At 57.1% G+C, this 14,129-nt stretch overlaps 1 protein-coding gene across 4 annotated transcripts in view; it reads right to left on the bottom strand.

Moving 5' to 3' along the window:
- Positions 1 to 13,714, bottom strand: part of CRHR2 (corticotropin releasing hormone receptor 2) — a 38,004-nt gene extending 24,290 nt beyond the window's left edge. For 2 of the 4 annotated variants that reach the window (XM_037041202.1, XM_037041204.1), the window contains exons 1-3: positions 13,592 to 13,714; positions 8,639 to 8,732; positions 1,630 to 1,755 (exon numbers count right to left, since the gene is read on the bottom strand). In XM_037041202.1, the coding sequence (XP_036897097.1) occupies positions 1,630 to 1,755; positions 8,639 to 8,732; positions 13,592 to 13,678 (307 nt within the window). In that variant the 5' untranslated portion in view covers positions 13,679 to 13,714. Of the gene's footprint in view, positions 1 to 1,629; positions 1,756 to 1,880; positions 2,032 to 8,638; positions 8,733 to 13,591 lie in introns of those variants that run through there. The other 2 variants (XM_037041205.1, XM_037041206.1) reach the window with 1 other exon arrangement.
- Positions 13,715 to 14,129: the final 415 nt, after the last annotated feature.

Genomic DNA, 14,129 nt, shown 5'->3' with positions numbered 1-14,129 from the left:
CTGGCACACAGTGGCCATTGAATACACTGACTGAATGAACACTGTACTTAGTTCTGCCATGAAGGAGAGGCCCAGGCCCTGCCCTCAGGGAGCTCCAGGCTGGTTGGTGAGAACAGGGGACAGCCCAGGCCAGGCAGGAACCAGAGCAGGCCACCCTTCCCTCCTCTTCAAGCCCTTAGTCTTGGGGCCCAGGGTGAACCAGGACCCCTGGGCTCCACTGCCACACCCCACACAGCTCCCAAGATCCTTGATGGGTGGTTTTATAATCTCGGGACTGGAAGAAACGTGGAAGTCGTTCCTTCTGCTTGCACACCTCCCAGGTGGAGGACCTCCTTTCCCAGCAGGGAGGTGTGTTTCAGTCATGGAGAGAAAGCATGTTCTCAGATGAGGTAGAAATCTTCCCACGCTGCCTCCCTATCTCTACTACCCCCCTATCTCTACTACCCCCTTCCATCAGGGATACCTCTGCTGTCGGATGGGGAAGGCGGGGAGCACAGCTGCTCTCTGGGCCACCAGAGCCACCACTGGCACAGACAGGGGAAGGAAGCTTAGCATCCGACGCAGGCTGTCTTGCCCTCTAACCACCGGTTTTGCTGAGGGCCTCAGGCTCTGAGAGCGTGGACAGGCACGTGTGCACGCAAGAAGCTGGGCGCACTATGCCCTGTTCAGGCACAGAGGCTCAGAGAGAGGTTGCTAGGATGTTTCCAGAACAGGGGCTTCAGACCCCCCGGCTCCTGCTCCCTCTCAGGAGGCTCTCTGCTGGTGGGGTAGGTCTGGAGACCAGAGAGGCCTTCAGGGTGGACCAGTGATTGCTGCTCCGACGCCTCACAGAACATTCCCCCCACCTGGCTCCTGACCAGACCTTCTCCAGGGCATGGACTCAGCACAGGTGCTGAGTAATCCCACCTGGACGCTGGGTGACCCCAGCAGCCTCCAAGGCCACCTTCTCTGGAGTGTCAAGCCAGGAGGAAGGTGGGCTGAGGCTGTTCTCCCTGGGAGGTGGAGGGTGGTCCTGATTGACTGGGGCACTGGAGTAATGCAGCCCATGGCCCCTGACTCAAAGTCCATCTGGGTAGGAAGAGGCAATGCCCCACACTCTGGCCATGGAGTTTCTACGTGCTGAATGATTCTCCAGCACAAGGCTGGCCCTGGTTTTCCTTCCTCCTGTCCTCCTCCTCCTCCTCCTCCTCCTCTCCAGTAGTAAAGACTGATCACAGCACTCACCCTGGGGGTTGGTAACTTAGCTTTTGATGCTTCTGCCCCGCTGGGGAGCACTGGCTAAACTAGGAGAAGGCCCAATGGGGGACTTCATGCACCCACGACATATATAATGTGGAAGAGAGATTTTCCCTCAAAAGAGAGGAAGCATTTCCATCTTCCCTCTCTGGTTTCTCACTGCATGGGACACGGGAGCCATGGGCAAACCACTACCGCTCTCCTGCCGTGGGGTAGGAACAGAAGGAGCCCCCCCAACAGCCCTTGTAAGGGGTCCTTAAGGCCAGTGGTCTGACGGTGCTGCGCGGCCCTCCACACATCTCCGCGGCTGGGTCGGGAGTCCTTCCACTCCCTGAATGGCCCTCCTGGGTGGTGAGCGCAGAGCCCACCACAGGAGGGTCTGGGGGCACTCACGCGTGGTGTTGTACTTGACTCCGTTGAAGTACTCGGGGCACGGCCTCTCCACTAGGGCTCCCGTAGCACTCCGGGGCCAGCATGTCCCGATCTGGTCCAAGGTCGAGTTGCAGTAGGAGTAGGGACCTGGTGACGTGAGAGAACCGAGTGGGGCTTAGAGGTGTTGCGGGGGTCGCAGGGCTCCAGGCCCTGGAGGCACCCAGCGGTGAGAAGGAGCCCGCACCTCCCGGGTTCGCTCGCCTCCCGCCTACCCTCGGGGTCCAGAGGCTGCGCCCAGCCGTCCGAGAATAACTCTTCGGCCAGCACAAGGCTGCAGTTGGCTTCCAGCAGGCTGTGCAGCAGCGCCACGTCCATCGCGCCCGCAGCCGCGCACCCAGAGGAAGGTGAGTGCGCGCTCGGCTTGATAGCGAGGGACCCGGTGCTGGAGTGCGAGACACTAAAATCCGGACTTTAAGGGCGGGGAGCTGCGGGCCCACCCTTTCGGTCGCGGCCAATGGCGGCGTTAGGGGGCGGGGCTGGGCTGCTACTCCTGACCCTCGCCCCAATCTTGCCGGGAGACCACCTTCTCAGGCCCCGCCCCGGTCCAGAGAAGGATGGAGGGGAGGGCGGGGGATGCAGAGCAGGGACCTGGGATGGCTGAATGCCCTGGCTGAAGATCAAAGGTGCTCGGGCAGCAAAGCGCGCCCCCTAACCCGCCCGAGGAACCCACTGCGGTCTGCCTCACTGAGAACCAGAATTGGGCGGCTCCCTGTCTGAGTTTCTTCTCCCTAAGCTAGGACACTGGACTGGCGTAGCAGGGAGCGGGGCCAAGAGTCCAGGTGCAGTAAAGCTGCCCTCCAGTAAAGCTCCTTGTGGCCTCTGGGAAGCAAGTGGATCGGAGGGGCTTCAAGAGAAACGGGGAGGCCACTGAAAAGCCTAGTGAGAACAAGCGTCCTGAATGGGTGAAGACCTGGACCAGTTTTGGGGGAGGGGCTGCTGGCCTGGAGAGAGGGATTTCTGAAGGGAACCAGCCCTGATAAGAAGGGACTGGAGAGAGGATTAGGTGGTGCAGTCCAGGGAGCAATTATCTGTAGTTATCTGGGGGACATCAGACATGAGAGTCTACCTGCTGTGGGTCCTGAGAGAATTCGGTCTCCTCCTCCTGTCTTGGGACTGGCCACCTGGGAGTGGTTTCTTGGGGGGGGGGGGCGGCACAGATCAGGCTCCACAGCAAGAGTAGAGGAGCTAAAACCCTTCTTTGGAATTTGCTCTGCACCCCACTCACCCCAGGACTACCTGCTCTGTAATTTGGTGTGGCTCCATTCTGAGTGCCCAGGGTGAGGCCCCTCTGCTCATGCCTGCTGACTGGGGAGATCTGGGTTCAGGAGACAGGGGCTGGGGCACAGGATGCCCCAACTCAGGCAGGGGTCTGGTCCTNTGGTGCAGTCCAGGGAGCAATTATCTGTAGTTATCTGGGGGATGTCAGATATGAGAGTCTACCTGCTGTGGGTCCTGAGAGAATTCAGTCTCCTCCTCCTGTCTTGGGACTGGCCACCTGGGAGTGGTTTCTTGGGGGGGGGGCGCGGCACAGATCAGGCTCCACAGCAAGAGTAGAGGAGCTAAAACCCTTCTTTGGAATTTGCTCGGCACCCCGCTCACCCCAGGACTACCTGCTCTGTAATTTGGTGTGGCTCCATTCTGAGTGCCCAGGGTGAGGCCCCTCTGCTCATGCCTGCTGACTGGGGAGATCTGGGTTCAGGAGACAGGGGCTGGGGCACAGGATGCCCCAACTCAGGCAGGGGTCTGGTCCTGCCTGTCTCTACTCTTCCTGCTTGTTATGACAGTTTTGTTACCCCAGAGGTAACAAGAGAGCTGTTACCTCTCTTCTGGGGCTGTTTCTGCTCTCCGGGGCCCTCCCAGCCCTGAGAGTCTCTGGTTCTGTGTTTTGAGATGCAACGAATGAGAAAGAGACATGTGTGTGAGTGTGTGTTGTGTGTTTCTACCTTTAGAGGGTAGTGAGAGCTGGGACCCAGTCCTGGCTCCCTTGCCAGTCTCCACTAGGAGCAAAGCTGCCAGAGGAGGCTGAGCCCACCCTGAGCCAGCACTATGCCCAGAGCAGGGAGCAGGGAGGAGGCAGCTGGGCTGCCTTGGTGTGCCCAGTCTCACCAGCTGCCAGGCTTGTGCTGACACCCCTGCCCCGACAGAGCCAGAAACAGAGCTCCAAGATTGGGGCTCAGCTCGGGATTTTCTCCAGGCTGGCTAACTGGCAGGTACAAGGTGCAGGCCAGCTGGCCAGGTCCATTCTCTGCCTCCTGAATGGACAATTAGAGCCCTTGGCTCAGTTCTCGGCAGCTGCAGAGAAGAAGGTTTCTTGGTGTCCATAATAACCAGTGCCTGGAGCCAGGGGGGTTGGGGAGAAGTTGAGTCCCACCCACAGTCCTAGGCAGAGTCCTGTCCCCAGCCCCAGAATGAGCCCTGCCTCATGGGCTGCCACAGGGGCTGGAATATGGTGGGCAGGGTCAGCCCCCATCTTTGCTGGGAGACAGTCTCCTCTGTGTCTGAAGGGAAGGGCCCTCCACACACTGTTCACAGAACTGGGACCAGGGAAGTGGAGCTAAGTTAGTAACTGGCTCAGCACCAGGGCCATGATACGGCGGAAGCAGCTAGGTCAGGGAGTGGCGAGTGCCCAGTGACCAGAGTCCAAGGGCTTCTTGTCTCACATGTGGCTCTCTGCAGAACGCGAGGTCAGCCTGGGAGGCCTGACTACTCTCACTGTCACACGTGATGAAGACTCCCGTGGGAGTGACCGCTTCAGTGGCAGAGCCCAAGGCTACCCTGCACTATGATGGGCCCAGCTGGGGCCGAGCCGGACCCGCAGACCCAAGGCCCCCTGGTTCCTGGGAGGCAGGGCCACTTCTTCACAGGTTTCATGTCGATATTGTAAGTACAGTTGTCTGTTAGTCTAGGTGTGACAGGAAACTGAACAAGGTGGCAGCTTTGGAGCAAATTGACTGCTGCTCACTTTATCGTTTGCAAACAGGGAAAAGAATGAGGAAAAAACTGTCAAGAGCTACAATGTCCCTTGGTCAGGTTAAATCCAACTACAGAGAAGTACGTTCGGGCCTCTCTGCTGACCGAGGGAGCAGAGGTGGATGGGAGGCTCCTGGGATGGAGGCCACGGGGAGCAGGATTTGGGACAGCGTGCACCCCAGGCTGGTGGGACAGGTTGCAAATAAATTCAGGGAAGTGTAACAGGTGCTGGGGAAGACACCTGTGTGTCAGGAGCAGCACGGGCCGAGGCAGGAGTCTCTGGCTCCCTCCTGACATCAGCTGCAGTGGCAGTGACCCGGTCCAGGCAAGCTTGGGCACCCATCACAGCTGTCGGGCACAGCCTGAGGCCTGGCATCAAACTGGCACTCAGAGCACAAGGAAAACACATGAAGTCACATGGTGTCGCATGTTCTCACGGTGTCACACACTCTCCCATTTATCCCACTGCCCACTGGGTGTCAGCTGGAAGCAGGATGTAGGGGACAGAGGCTGTGTTGGCATCTCTGAGGGGCCATGCATGACCTGACTGGGGCATGCAGAGCTGGGGTACAGGTGTGGAGTTGACTGGGAGTCACAGTTGACTGTTGAGTGCTGTTGCTGCTGAGGCCACAGAGGCTTGAGAGAGGCGAGAAGGTGGCCTACTCTTGCACTGTGACACTAGGGATGGTGTCCCTAGGCCAGGCATTCTCCTCACTCTGGCCCACCCCAGCCCCCTGGGCCCATGGGAGATAGCCTGGCGTTTTCACGTTGAACGGCGGACCTGTGAAGGGCCTGGGAGGGCCCTCAGCAACCTTTGGGTCCCACATTCTCTCTTATGGGGGATGTCAAAGGGAAGCCAGAGGAGGGAAAGAGTGACCCCTCAGACCCGTCCGGGGCCATCCTCCTCTCTGCAGAAGCCGGGTTGGGCTGCTGGGCAGGGGATCATGTCACTCGTCACAGGAGTGGCTCTCCATGGCGCTCAGGAGGGAGCCCCGCTTTCCAGCACCACAAAAAACATTCCTCATAACCCTTTATCTCCCATCTTTTCCCTCCCACTCACTGAAGATGCCCTTCGGAACAGCGTGTCGCTCAGTCCCTGGAGCGGCTCCACACCTACGCACCTGGGCTTAAGCTATTCCCTCTGCCGGGGGTGCCCCCGTCCCTGCTCCCGCCAGCCCCCACGGCTGATGCCCACTCATCCTTCCCACCATCAGCTTTGCTCTCGTCTCCTCTGTCTTGTCTGGGTTGGGTGGCTCTCCTTGGTGCCTCCATCTGCTAGGAGCTGGTCTATGTCACACCAGGGTCATCGGTTTTTCTGCTATTTTCTTGACCAGCCTGGGACTTCCTGAGGGCAGGGCTGGTCATGTTCGCTAACCAGGCCCTGCACGCATCAGATTGAGCTCAGAGAGTCACCACGGAGGGAACACATGTTTTGGTGGCAGCCTGGTCTCCTGGGCCAATGCTCTGCTTCCATCTGACCAGCTCTGGTATATGTGTGTGTGTGTGTGTGTGTGTGCGTGTGCTGGATTAAGGGGTGATTTTAACGGATCCCCAACCCTGAATCCACTGGACCTTATATTACTTATGGACCAAATACATAATATGCCTTACAACATATATACCCCTGTGATGAATGAAACAAATAATTCGTGTAAAGCCTGCCGGAAGTCCCTTTACTACAGGGTGTGTGTTTCCTCTATTGGGGCCTTGGTTAAGGGCATACCATTTGACAGATCAGAGCCTTTGCTTCTTGACCCCTTAGCACCCTGAGCCCACGTCTGGCCTAACTTTATTTTTGTCTTTGCTTTTCATGAAAGTTTGTGTGTAGGAGTAAAAATTTTCTCACCCAATCTGAACTGAGATCATTACCAATCACTGCCACCTTTACCCACACGCTCCTTCCCCGGAGGAGTGCTCTCTCCAGGGTTGAGTTTTTTATCCTTTCCCGGCATGCCGCTTTCTCAGTCTCACCACAATGCATGTTGGTCTAAACAATAGATTGTTTGCTTTTACTTGTTTTTGGACTTTGTCAGTCATTATGCATTTCTACAATCAGTGGGCACCGAAAAGGAGATCATGACCACACAGGGACCTGAGCAAGTCCAAGGGCATCTTGCAGCCCACATGCCCCACGCAGGGACATGGCTAATGAGGGGTGATGTGTTGCCACCACGGCTGCTAGGCAGCACCACGTGCGGGATGAATATTTAATGACGTGGGGAAACGTTCACTCTGTTATGAGAGGGAAAAGCAGGTTACAAATCTGTAGACACAGATTGTCCCAGTTTTACTTAAAAATAAAACAAAAGTGAGAAAACATGAGGTTCTGTGGATTGATAAACTCCTAAGGCATACAAGTATTATAAAAACCTGTGGGTTGTGGGACAAGGGTCACTCACAGTCTTCTTTGCTGATTTAGATTTGTCCCCAAATGTATGTGTGTGTGTCGGTGGGGAGTGTGGGTATAACATGTATCCTGTTTAAAAACAGATGAACGAGATTACAAGTTACGCAGGGGAGGCCTTGTGTTTGGAAAAGTTGGGGGCCTCCTCCCCAGGAGGGGAGGAGGGGAGCTGGTTTTCGGGGCTCACCAGGAAGGCAAGGGGCTGTGCCTGGTGTTGCAGGGAGGGGGAGAGGGGGTGAGTGGAGGCGGAACCAAGGCTGTGGGCCTGTGAAGAGGGCAGCACTACCTCCGAGAGCAGGGAGCTCTGAAGGGGGCAGGTGGGGCCCCTGATATAGGGGCTCTGTTCCCGCCTGACATGGCTGTGCTAGGCCTGTCCAGGTCTCTCACTCAGCCTCTCCGTAGGCCCTGGAGGTGAATTTTGGCCTGTTTATCACAGAGGAGGAAATGGAAACTCAGGAGGTATTATGGGTTGAATAGTGTCCCTGAAAATCCATGTACTGAAGTCCTAACCCCCAGTACCTCAGAATTGACCTTATTTGGAAATAGTCATTTAATTAAGTCATTAGGATGGGTCCTGATCCCAAATGACAGCTTCCTTTTACAAAAAGGAGGTTAGGACACACACACGGAGGGAAAATCAAGAGGCAGGGGGAAGAAGAGAGGAACCAACTAGTTCCTCTGAAGGAACTAACTGCTGACATTTGATCTTGGACTTCTGGCTTCCAGAATCATGAGAATATAAATGTCTGTTCTTTAAGCCCCTCCGCCTGCAGTACGCCACTGCCGTCCGTCCTAGCAAATGACACAGGCGGGTTAGGGGACTGGCCCAGAGTCACACAGCTGCTGGTGGAGGAGCTGGGCACCAGACTCGGGGCCATCTGACCCCAATACCCGAGCTCTTGACCCCTGCACTGTAAGGAGGGCAGGCCATAAGGAGGGGACAAGGCTGTCCCTTTCCCTGCCCAACTTAGGCCGCATTTGGTGCTGGGTCTCAGGGCCGACTGGCACCCTTGTCTCCAGACTCCAGAGGTACTTCCAGCTGCCTCTGTGGATGGCAAACTGAGAAGACCAGGACACTGGTGTGGCCCGTGGGAGCCCAGGGCTGTTATGACCTCTGCAGCGGCTGACCCTGACTCTAAACCAGCAGCTGGAAATCACCAAGGGCTCAGACCCCAGAGGCCTGGCTGCTGCTTCACAGGTCCTTATAAGGAGGGACGCCTGTAGTCATGGCAACCAGAAAATGTATTTTACACCTTCTGCTGGTGTTGCCCAGGTTTAAAAGCACAGGGGTGGTCCCTCCTCAGGCTCCTAAATGCAGTTCCCTCGGCTTCCGTTAGGTGCAGACGCAGGGAACTGGGAGCTGGAGGATGACTCCCAGCCAAGCCCTTCATCATCAGGGAAGAGCCTGAGCCGCTCATGCGGAAGGGGCTGCCCAAGGACAGAGACAAAAGCCACGCCAGAAGCCCCGTCACTGTTCACCACCCTACAAGCCTGGGCTGGCCTGGGAGAGCCTCTTCCTCCTGCAGGCCAGCAGGCCCAGGGGACCCACCCTCGTCTCCAGGGGCTGCCCAGGGTGCTGGCAGGGGGTGAGCTTACCTGAGACATTGGTGAGGGCGGTGGTGGTGTGGCAGTGCTGCTCTGGCAATGCCCACGGGCACTGGTCTCCAGGTACCTGGTGTGGCCCAGCTGCCTAGGACATAGGAGGGACAAGGGTCAGAGTCCAGCCCTGGCCTGCCGTTCACAGCACACATCTGTCCCCTGCCCTGTTCCGTCATTCATTCCTTACTTCTCTTACCTCTGTTGTACAGAGGGGGACACTGAGGTGGGAAAGGCCCAAGGCCAAATGGTGGAACAGCAGCCTGGCCAGATCTGCAACCTGCCTTCAGTCCTGGTCTGATATGGCTTGACCTCTGAGACAGGAACCTCCTCCATCTGTCCCTCAGTCCCCAAAGGTCTCCTCCCCAGGATGGGGTGCACCCCTGTGAGGGGGCCCACACCCTTCTGTCAGCAAGCTGGGAGGAGGCCGCCAGCAGTTCATTCACCCAGTAAATCTGTGCTGTATGCCTACTGTGCATCAGACCGTGGCTGGGAGACCCAGGGGGTGCACTTGGGTAGCCTCAGACCACATGGGGATCCCCTAGACTTAAAAGGTATAGGAGGGGAGAGGGGAGGGTGGGTGATTGCACACCGTCCCCCAGGCAAACAGGCAGTGCAGAAGGTTTTAGGTCAACACATGGGAGAGACTCCTCACCTGGACGTGGGAAGCCAAGGGAGGCTTCCTGGAAGAGGCGGCCCTTTGGGGACAACCAGAGGATGAGTAGGGAAAAAGGAAGGCCTGCTATGCCAATGTGAACACTCACAGAGAATAGACATGGTTGTGACAATGGGCACCCTGTCTGAAAGATAAAAACCACCCAGGATCCCATCTCCTGAGAAAATCGTGCAAGTAGGTGCTGTGCGTGGGGGGATGAAGTCGGTGTGGCTATCTCTATGCTTCAGGGGACCACCTTCTGGCGGGAAAGATGGGTGGGTGGCCAACTGGTCACAGCATTTACACGTTGCTAAGGAGAAATAGGGTCAGTCATGCTGACGTGGGCTTTGAAGGTTGAGTGGGAGTTTGCCCAGCTGTAAGGTCAGGGCCAGGAAGAGCATCCTGGGTGGACGACACGGCATGTGCAAAGGCTAGGAGGCGGGAAAACTCATGGTGTGGGACTGATTGAGAGAACGCACTCTCGGATACTGACCCTTGCCTCTCGTTCCTTCCAAGGCCACCGCTTCTCCTATTCTGGGGCCAGCGCATGTGCAGGAGTCATCTGCACACGTGTGTGTGTGTGTACACAGGATGGCCTTGACATTCCCAGTTCTAGGATTCCAGTAGCACTGCCCCACTAGTGGGTAGCCCTTCCCCCTCCCCCTGCCTGTCAGACGTTTCCTTCATGATAGCTGGGTCAGTGTTTGTCCCAGGGCATCCCCAGGGCAGGACCCAGCAGTCCTCAAGCATCACATTCCCTCCCTGGGGCACACCAAGGGGTTTGTGTGGTCCCTAGAAGACATGCCTGGCACAGGTGGGAAGGACAGACTTGTTTGGCATCAAGTTGACACTTCCTGTGTATGAAACACAATACTAAACAGCTCATTTAATTCCCTCAATAGTCTGAGGCAGCTGCAAATCAACCCATTTCACAGACATGGCCACTGGGTCTCAGAGAAAGGAAGTCATCCCCCCCAGCCACGTGGCTGAGGCAGGATGGGACGGCCTGGCAGGTTGGGGATTGGCCAGATATACCCAGGAGGGCTGGTCCTGGGGGAGGAAATGAAGGCCTGTGATCCATGGATGCTGAGAGAACCTGAGCCCTAGACGGGGAGGATAGGGATGGGGCTTGGGAGGAAACTGGAGTAGGAAGCTGCTCTCACCCACAGTGCAGGGGCAGGGACTGGAGGGACAGAGCTGGCTCACAGCAGGAGTGGAGGCAAACCAGCCAACGTGGCAGTGCCCCGGTGCAGGGGAGACAGGAAGCTATAATCCCAAGTCCTCTGTAGACCTATTATTGTTGCTTTGGTGAAGAACATCTAGGGCTTCTGTACTGATCAGCTCTCAGCTGTGCCCGGGCAGGGGGCTGCTCCCTCCCCTCACCAGGTTCCCAGTCCCGAGCCTGGCACAGGGTGGGTCTCAGTACATGTCTGCTGGTGGGTTGGCTGGATGGGTCTCGGGCAGGGAGAGCTGCATCCTCAGCCCCAGTTCCGGGAGCGCAGGTGCTGGGCTTTTCCTGCTCCTCAGATTTCCTCCTGTCTGAATTTTCACTTCCACTCTGTGCCTGGCACTGGGAGCCCTCACCTTAGAACAGAGAGGTCCTGGCAGGGGGAGGGGACAGCGAGTCCGAGCCAAGACACCAGCTGCTCTTCCTCCACCTTAAGCCCTTTCCAGGCAGAACCTGTGCCTCAGGGGCCAGGCAGGCCTCAAAGATGTCACCTCCATGGAGCCAGGGGGTCTAGCCGAGCCTAATGCTCCTTCCTGGCCTGGGGACAAAGCTTCATCTAAATTTAGTCCCTGGCCTAAGCTGGGGAGATTTACAGGACCACAGGTCCTGTAGCTGGACTGCCAGTAACCAGAGGGGAAGGGGGTGAGCCGGGGCCTGCCGTCTCCTTCTCTGTGCAAGGTCAGAGGGGACTATTCTGGGAGTGAGAGCATTCCTCCCCACCTTCCCTTCCATTCACTGGTTTCACTGAGCCTGGGTGAGGGATCGAGATGTGAGAAACTCGGGCTCTGCACTCCTCTCCAAGGAGAAGGTGGGGCAAGAGGAGGGCAAGAGGAGGGCAGGAGGAGAGGGTGAAGTGGAGAGGGAAAGACGGGGAAGAGAGAAGGAGGGGAGAGAAAGGGGGGAGAGGGGAGAGGCAGGGGCGAAGAAGAGGCAGTCTGGGCCCAGAGCAGACAAGAGTCTGCAGTAGGCAGTATGAAGCCTGAGCCGAAGTTGCCTAAGACAGAGGGAGGGGATGTCACAGGAAGGAAGCAGGTCATTATTTCTAGAGCCACTGGGCTGGCTTCCTGGAAGGGAGAACCTGGATACTCATTTCTCATTTATCAGGTGCTAGACCTCGAGTGAGGACTCCCAGAGCCCTCAGCTGCTTCCAGCGGGCTCTCCCATGCCCGGGTCTGTTCTCAAAGTTCCCTGTCCCCAAGATGCCCCACTTTCCCTTCCAGTCCTAATTCAGCCTCCTACCCCCCAGAGAAACTTCCAGGCCCTGCAATGAGTTGTGTGTTCTGTCCTCTCTGGAAGCCAGCAGCTCCCTCTTTTTCTTGGGTCCGTCTCCCCTCACCTGTCAAGCCCTGTGCCCAGCACACAGGTATCTGGGGGGGTGGGGGGGGAGAGGGGAGAGGCAGGGGCGAAGAAGAGGCAGTCTGGGCCCAGAGCAGACAAGAGTCTGCAGTAGGCAGTATGAAGCCTGAGCCGAAGTTGCCTAAGACAGAGGGAGGGGATGTCACAGGAAGGAAGCAGGTCATTATTTCTAGAGCCACTGGGCTGGCTTCCTGGAAGGGAGAACCTGGATACTCATTTCTCATTTATCAGGTGCTAGACCTCGAGTGAGGACTCCCAGAGCCCTCAGCTGCTTCCAGCGGGCTCTCCCATGCCCGGGTCTGTTCTCAAAGTTCCCTGTCCCCAAGATGCCCCACTTTCCCTTCCAGTCCTAATTCAGCCTCCTACCCCCCAGAGAAACTTCCAGGCCCTGCAATGAGTTGTGTTCTGTCCTCTCTGGAAGCCAGCAGCTCCCTCTTTTTCTTGGGTCCGTCTCCCCTCACCTGTCAAGCCCTGTGCCCAGCACACAGGTGTCTGGGGGGGTGGGGGGAAGGACAGGGGAGGGAGGGAGGGAGGGAGGGAGGAAATACCTAGGCCCTCAAAAAAGGGAGAGGGAGCCAGCAGGGGGTCCTATCCCAGGACAGCAGGCCTAAAATTATCTCCTTAGTTGTCAACTCAACTAATGTCATTTGCCAGAGTCACCCTTCTCTGAAATGTTTTGGCATCTGAGTGTCCTAAAGGTAACTCAACATTATTAATGAAATCACATTAAAATGAAATTTTCATTAAGTGAAGGGAACCTGGAATGGGGCTGCCTGGTTTGCATCCTGGCCCTGCCATTCACCAGCCCAGTGACTTGGGGGCCATAACCTGGGGGGCATGACCTGGCCTCATCTGTAAAATGGGGATGTTGAAGGCCATATCTCCTGGGGCTGTTGTGAAGTTTAAAACAGATGAAGTATGTCAGTGCTGGCAACTGTGCGGAGCACAGGGCAAGCCCTGTGTAGCTGCTAAATAGAATGAATGAAATGAGCTTATTGAGTGATCAAGCCTTCTCTCCAGTAAATTCAAAACAGCATCTAAAAAAATTCAAATTTTGAATACAGTGACTTTTGACAAGCTGGCAGAGGATTCCTAAGCACAGTTAAACTTAGATCAAACAGAAAAGGACAGCTAAGAGGGTGCAGGATTTGAGCATTACTAGGAATATAAAATTAAGTAAGCCACACCTTCAGACAGCACCTCTAAAAAATACTTCCACACCATTGGGACAGTAAAAACAAGGAGGGAAGATGAGCTGGTCTAGAAAACACTCAGAAAGTAGTTGAGTTTGGGGGAAATCATTAGGTGACTTGACTTTGGTCTTGGCCTTGGCCTTGGGGAGGGCTGCAGAGGGAGGGAGGGTCTGGGCTTCTGGACCGAGATCCATAGCAGAAGTGAAAGAATGGACGGGCTAAGGAATTTCTGGCCTTGAGGGAGGGGCCTGTGTCAGCCGCTAGGTCAGCCAGTGCACTCCCCTCACCCTCAAGGCCTCCCGGTCCTATCTGAGCTGCTGGTGGTTCGTCTCTCCTTCACTTACCCCTCCTCCAGGCAGGAGATCAGCATCCCATCATGGGACACAGGGATCCCCAACCCCAACCCCAACCCGGCCACCAAGCCCAGCGCCTCCTTCATCTGGCCCAGGAACTGGGCACTGAGACCCCCGCCCACCCCCCAGCTCCCACCCAGAGACACAACCCCTGCTCCCCACACTTACTCTGAGCAGCGGCGGGAGGAGGCAGAGCAGGCAGAGGAGGGGTTGTGGGACGAGGAGGAGGCGCGAGGGCGCCGCGGGACGCCCCATGCCCGCTGTGGCTGGGGACGGGAGCACACCTCCCAGCGTGGACGTCCCACCCCCCTGCCCCTCCCGCGGGCCAGAACGACTTGGACCGCCTTCCCCACGCAGCGAGGAGGCCAGGGTGAAGCCCTGGGCTCCGGGTATTCTCCTCCTCCACGTGCCCCCACCCCCACCCCCACCCCCACCGCCAGCCTACAGCCGTGGTGACACTGCCCCGCCGCAGCCTGCCCCCTCCGGGTTATTTATAGTGGAGCCGGGCGGCTGTTTCTTGCCGGGCAGCCAGGGACCAAACTCTGCCTGGAGCCTGCAGAGAAGGGGTTAATGCTTTTTCTCTGCCGCTGCCACCGCTGCCTTTGCCTGGGCTGTAGCCGCCCTCCACTTCGAGAGAGGGCTGGTAAAGGGGAGAGGGTCCAGACTATGCTCTGCCTAAGCGCAGGGTGCGCTGCGGCAGAGAGGG

Source organism: Sturnira hondurensis, unplaced genomic scaffold, assembly GCF_014824575.4.
Source record: "Sturnira hondurensis isolate 20B ecotype Veracruz unplaced genomic scaffold, ASM1482457v3 Scaffold0002840, whole genome shotgun sequence".
Lineage (NCBI taxonomy): Eukaryota > Metazoa > Chordata > Mammalia > Chiroptera > Phyllostomidae > Sturnira > Sturnira hondurensis.
Note: the sequence above shows the minus strand (reverse complement) of the source record. Positions and strands in the feature narration are given on the sequence as shown.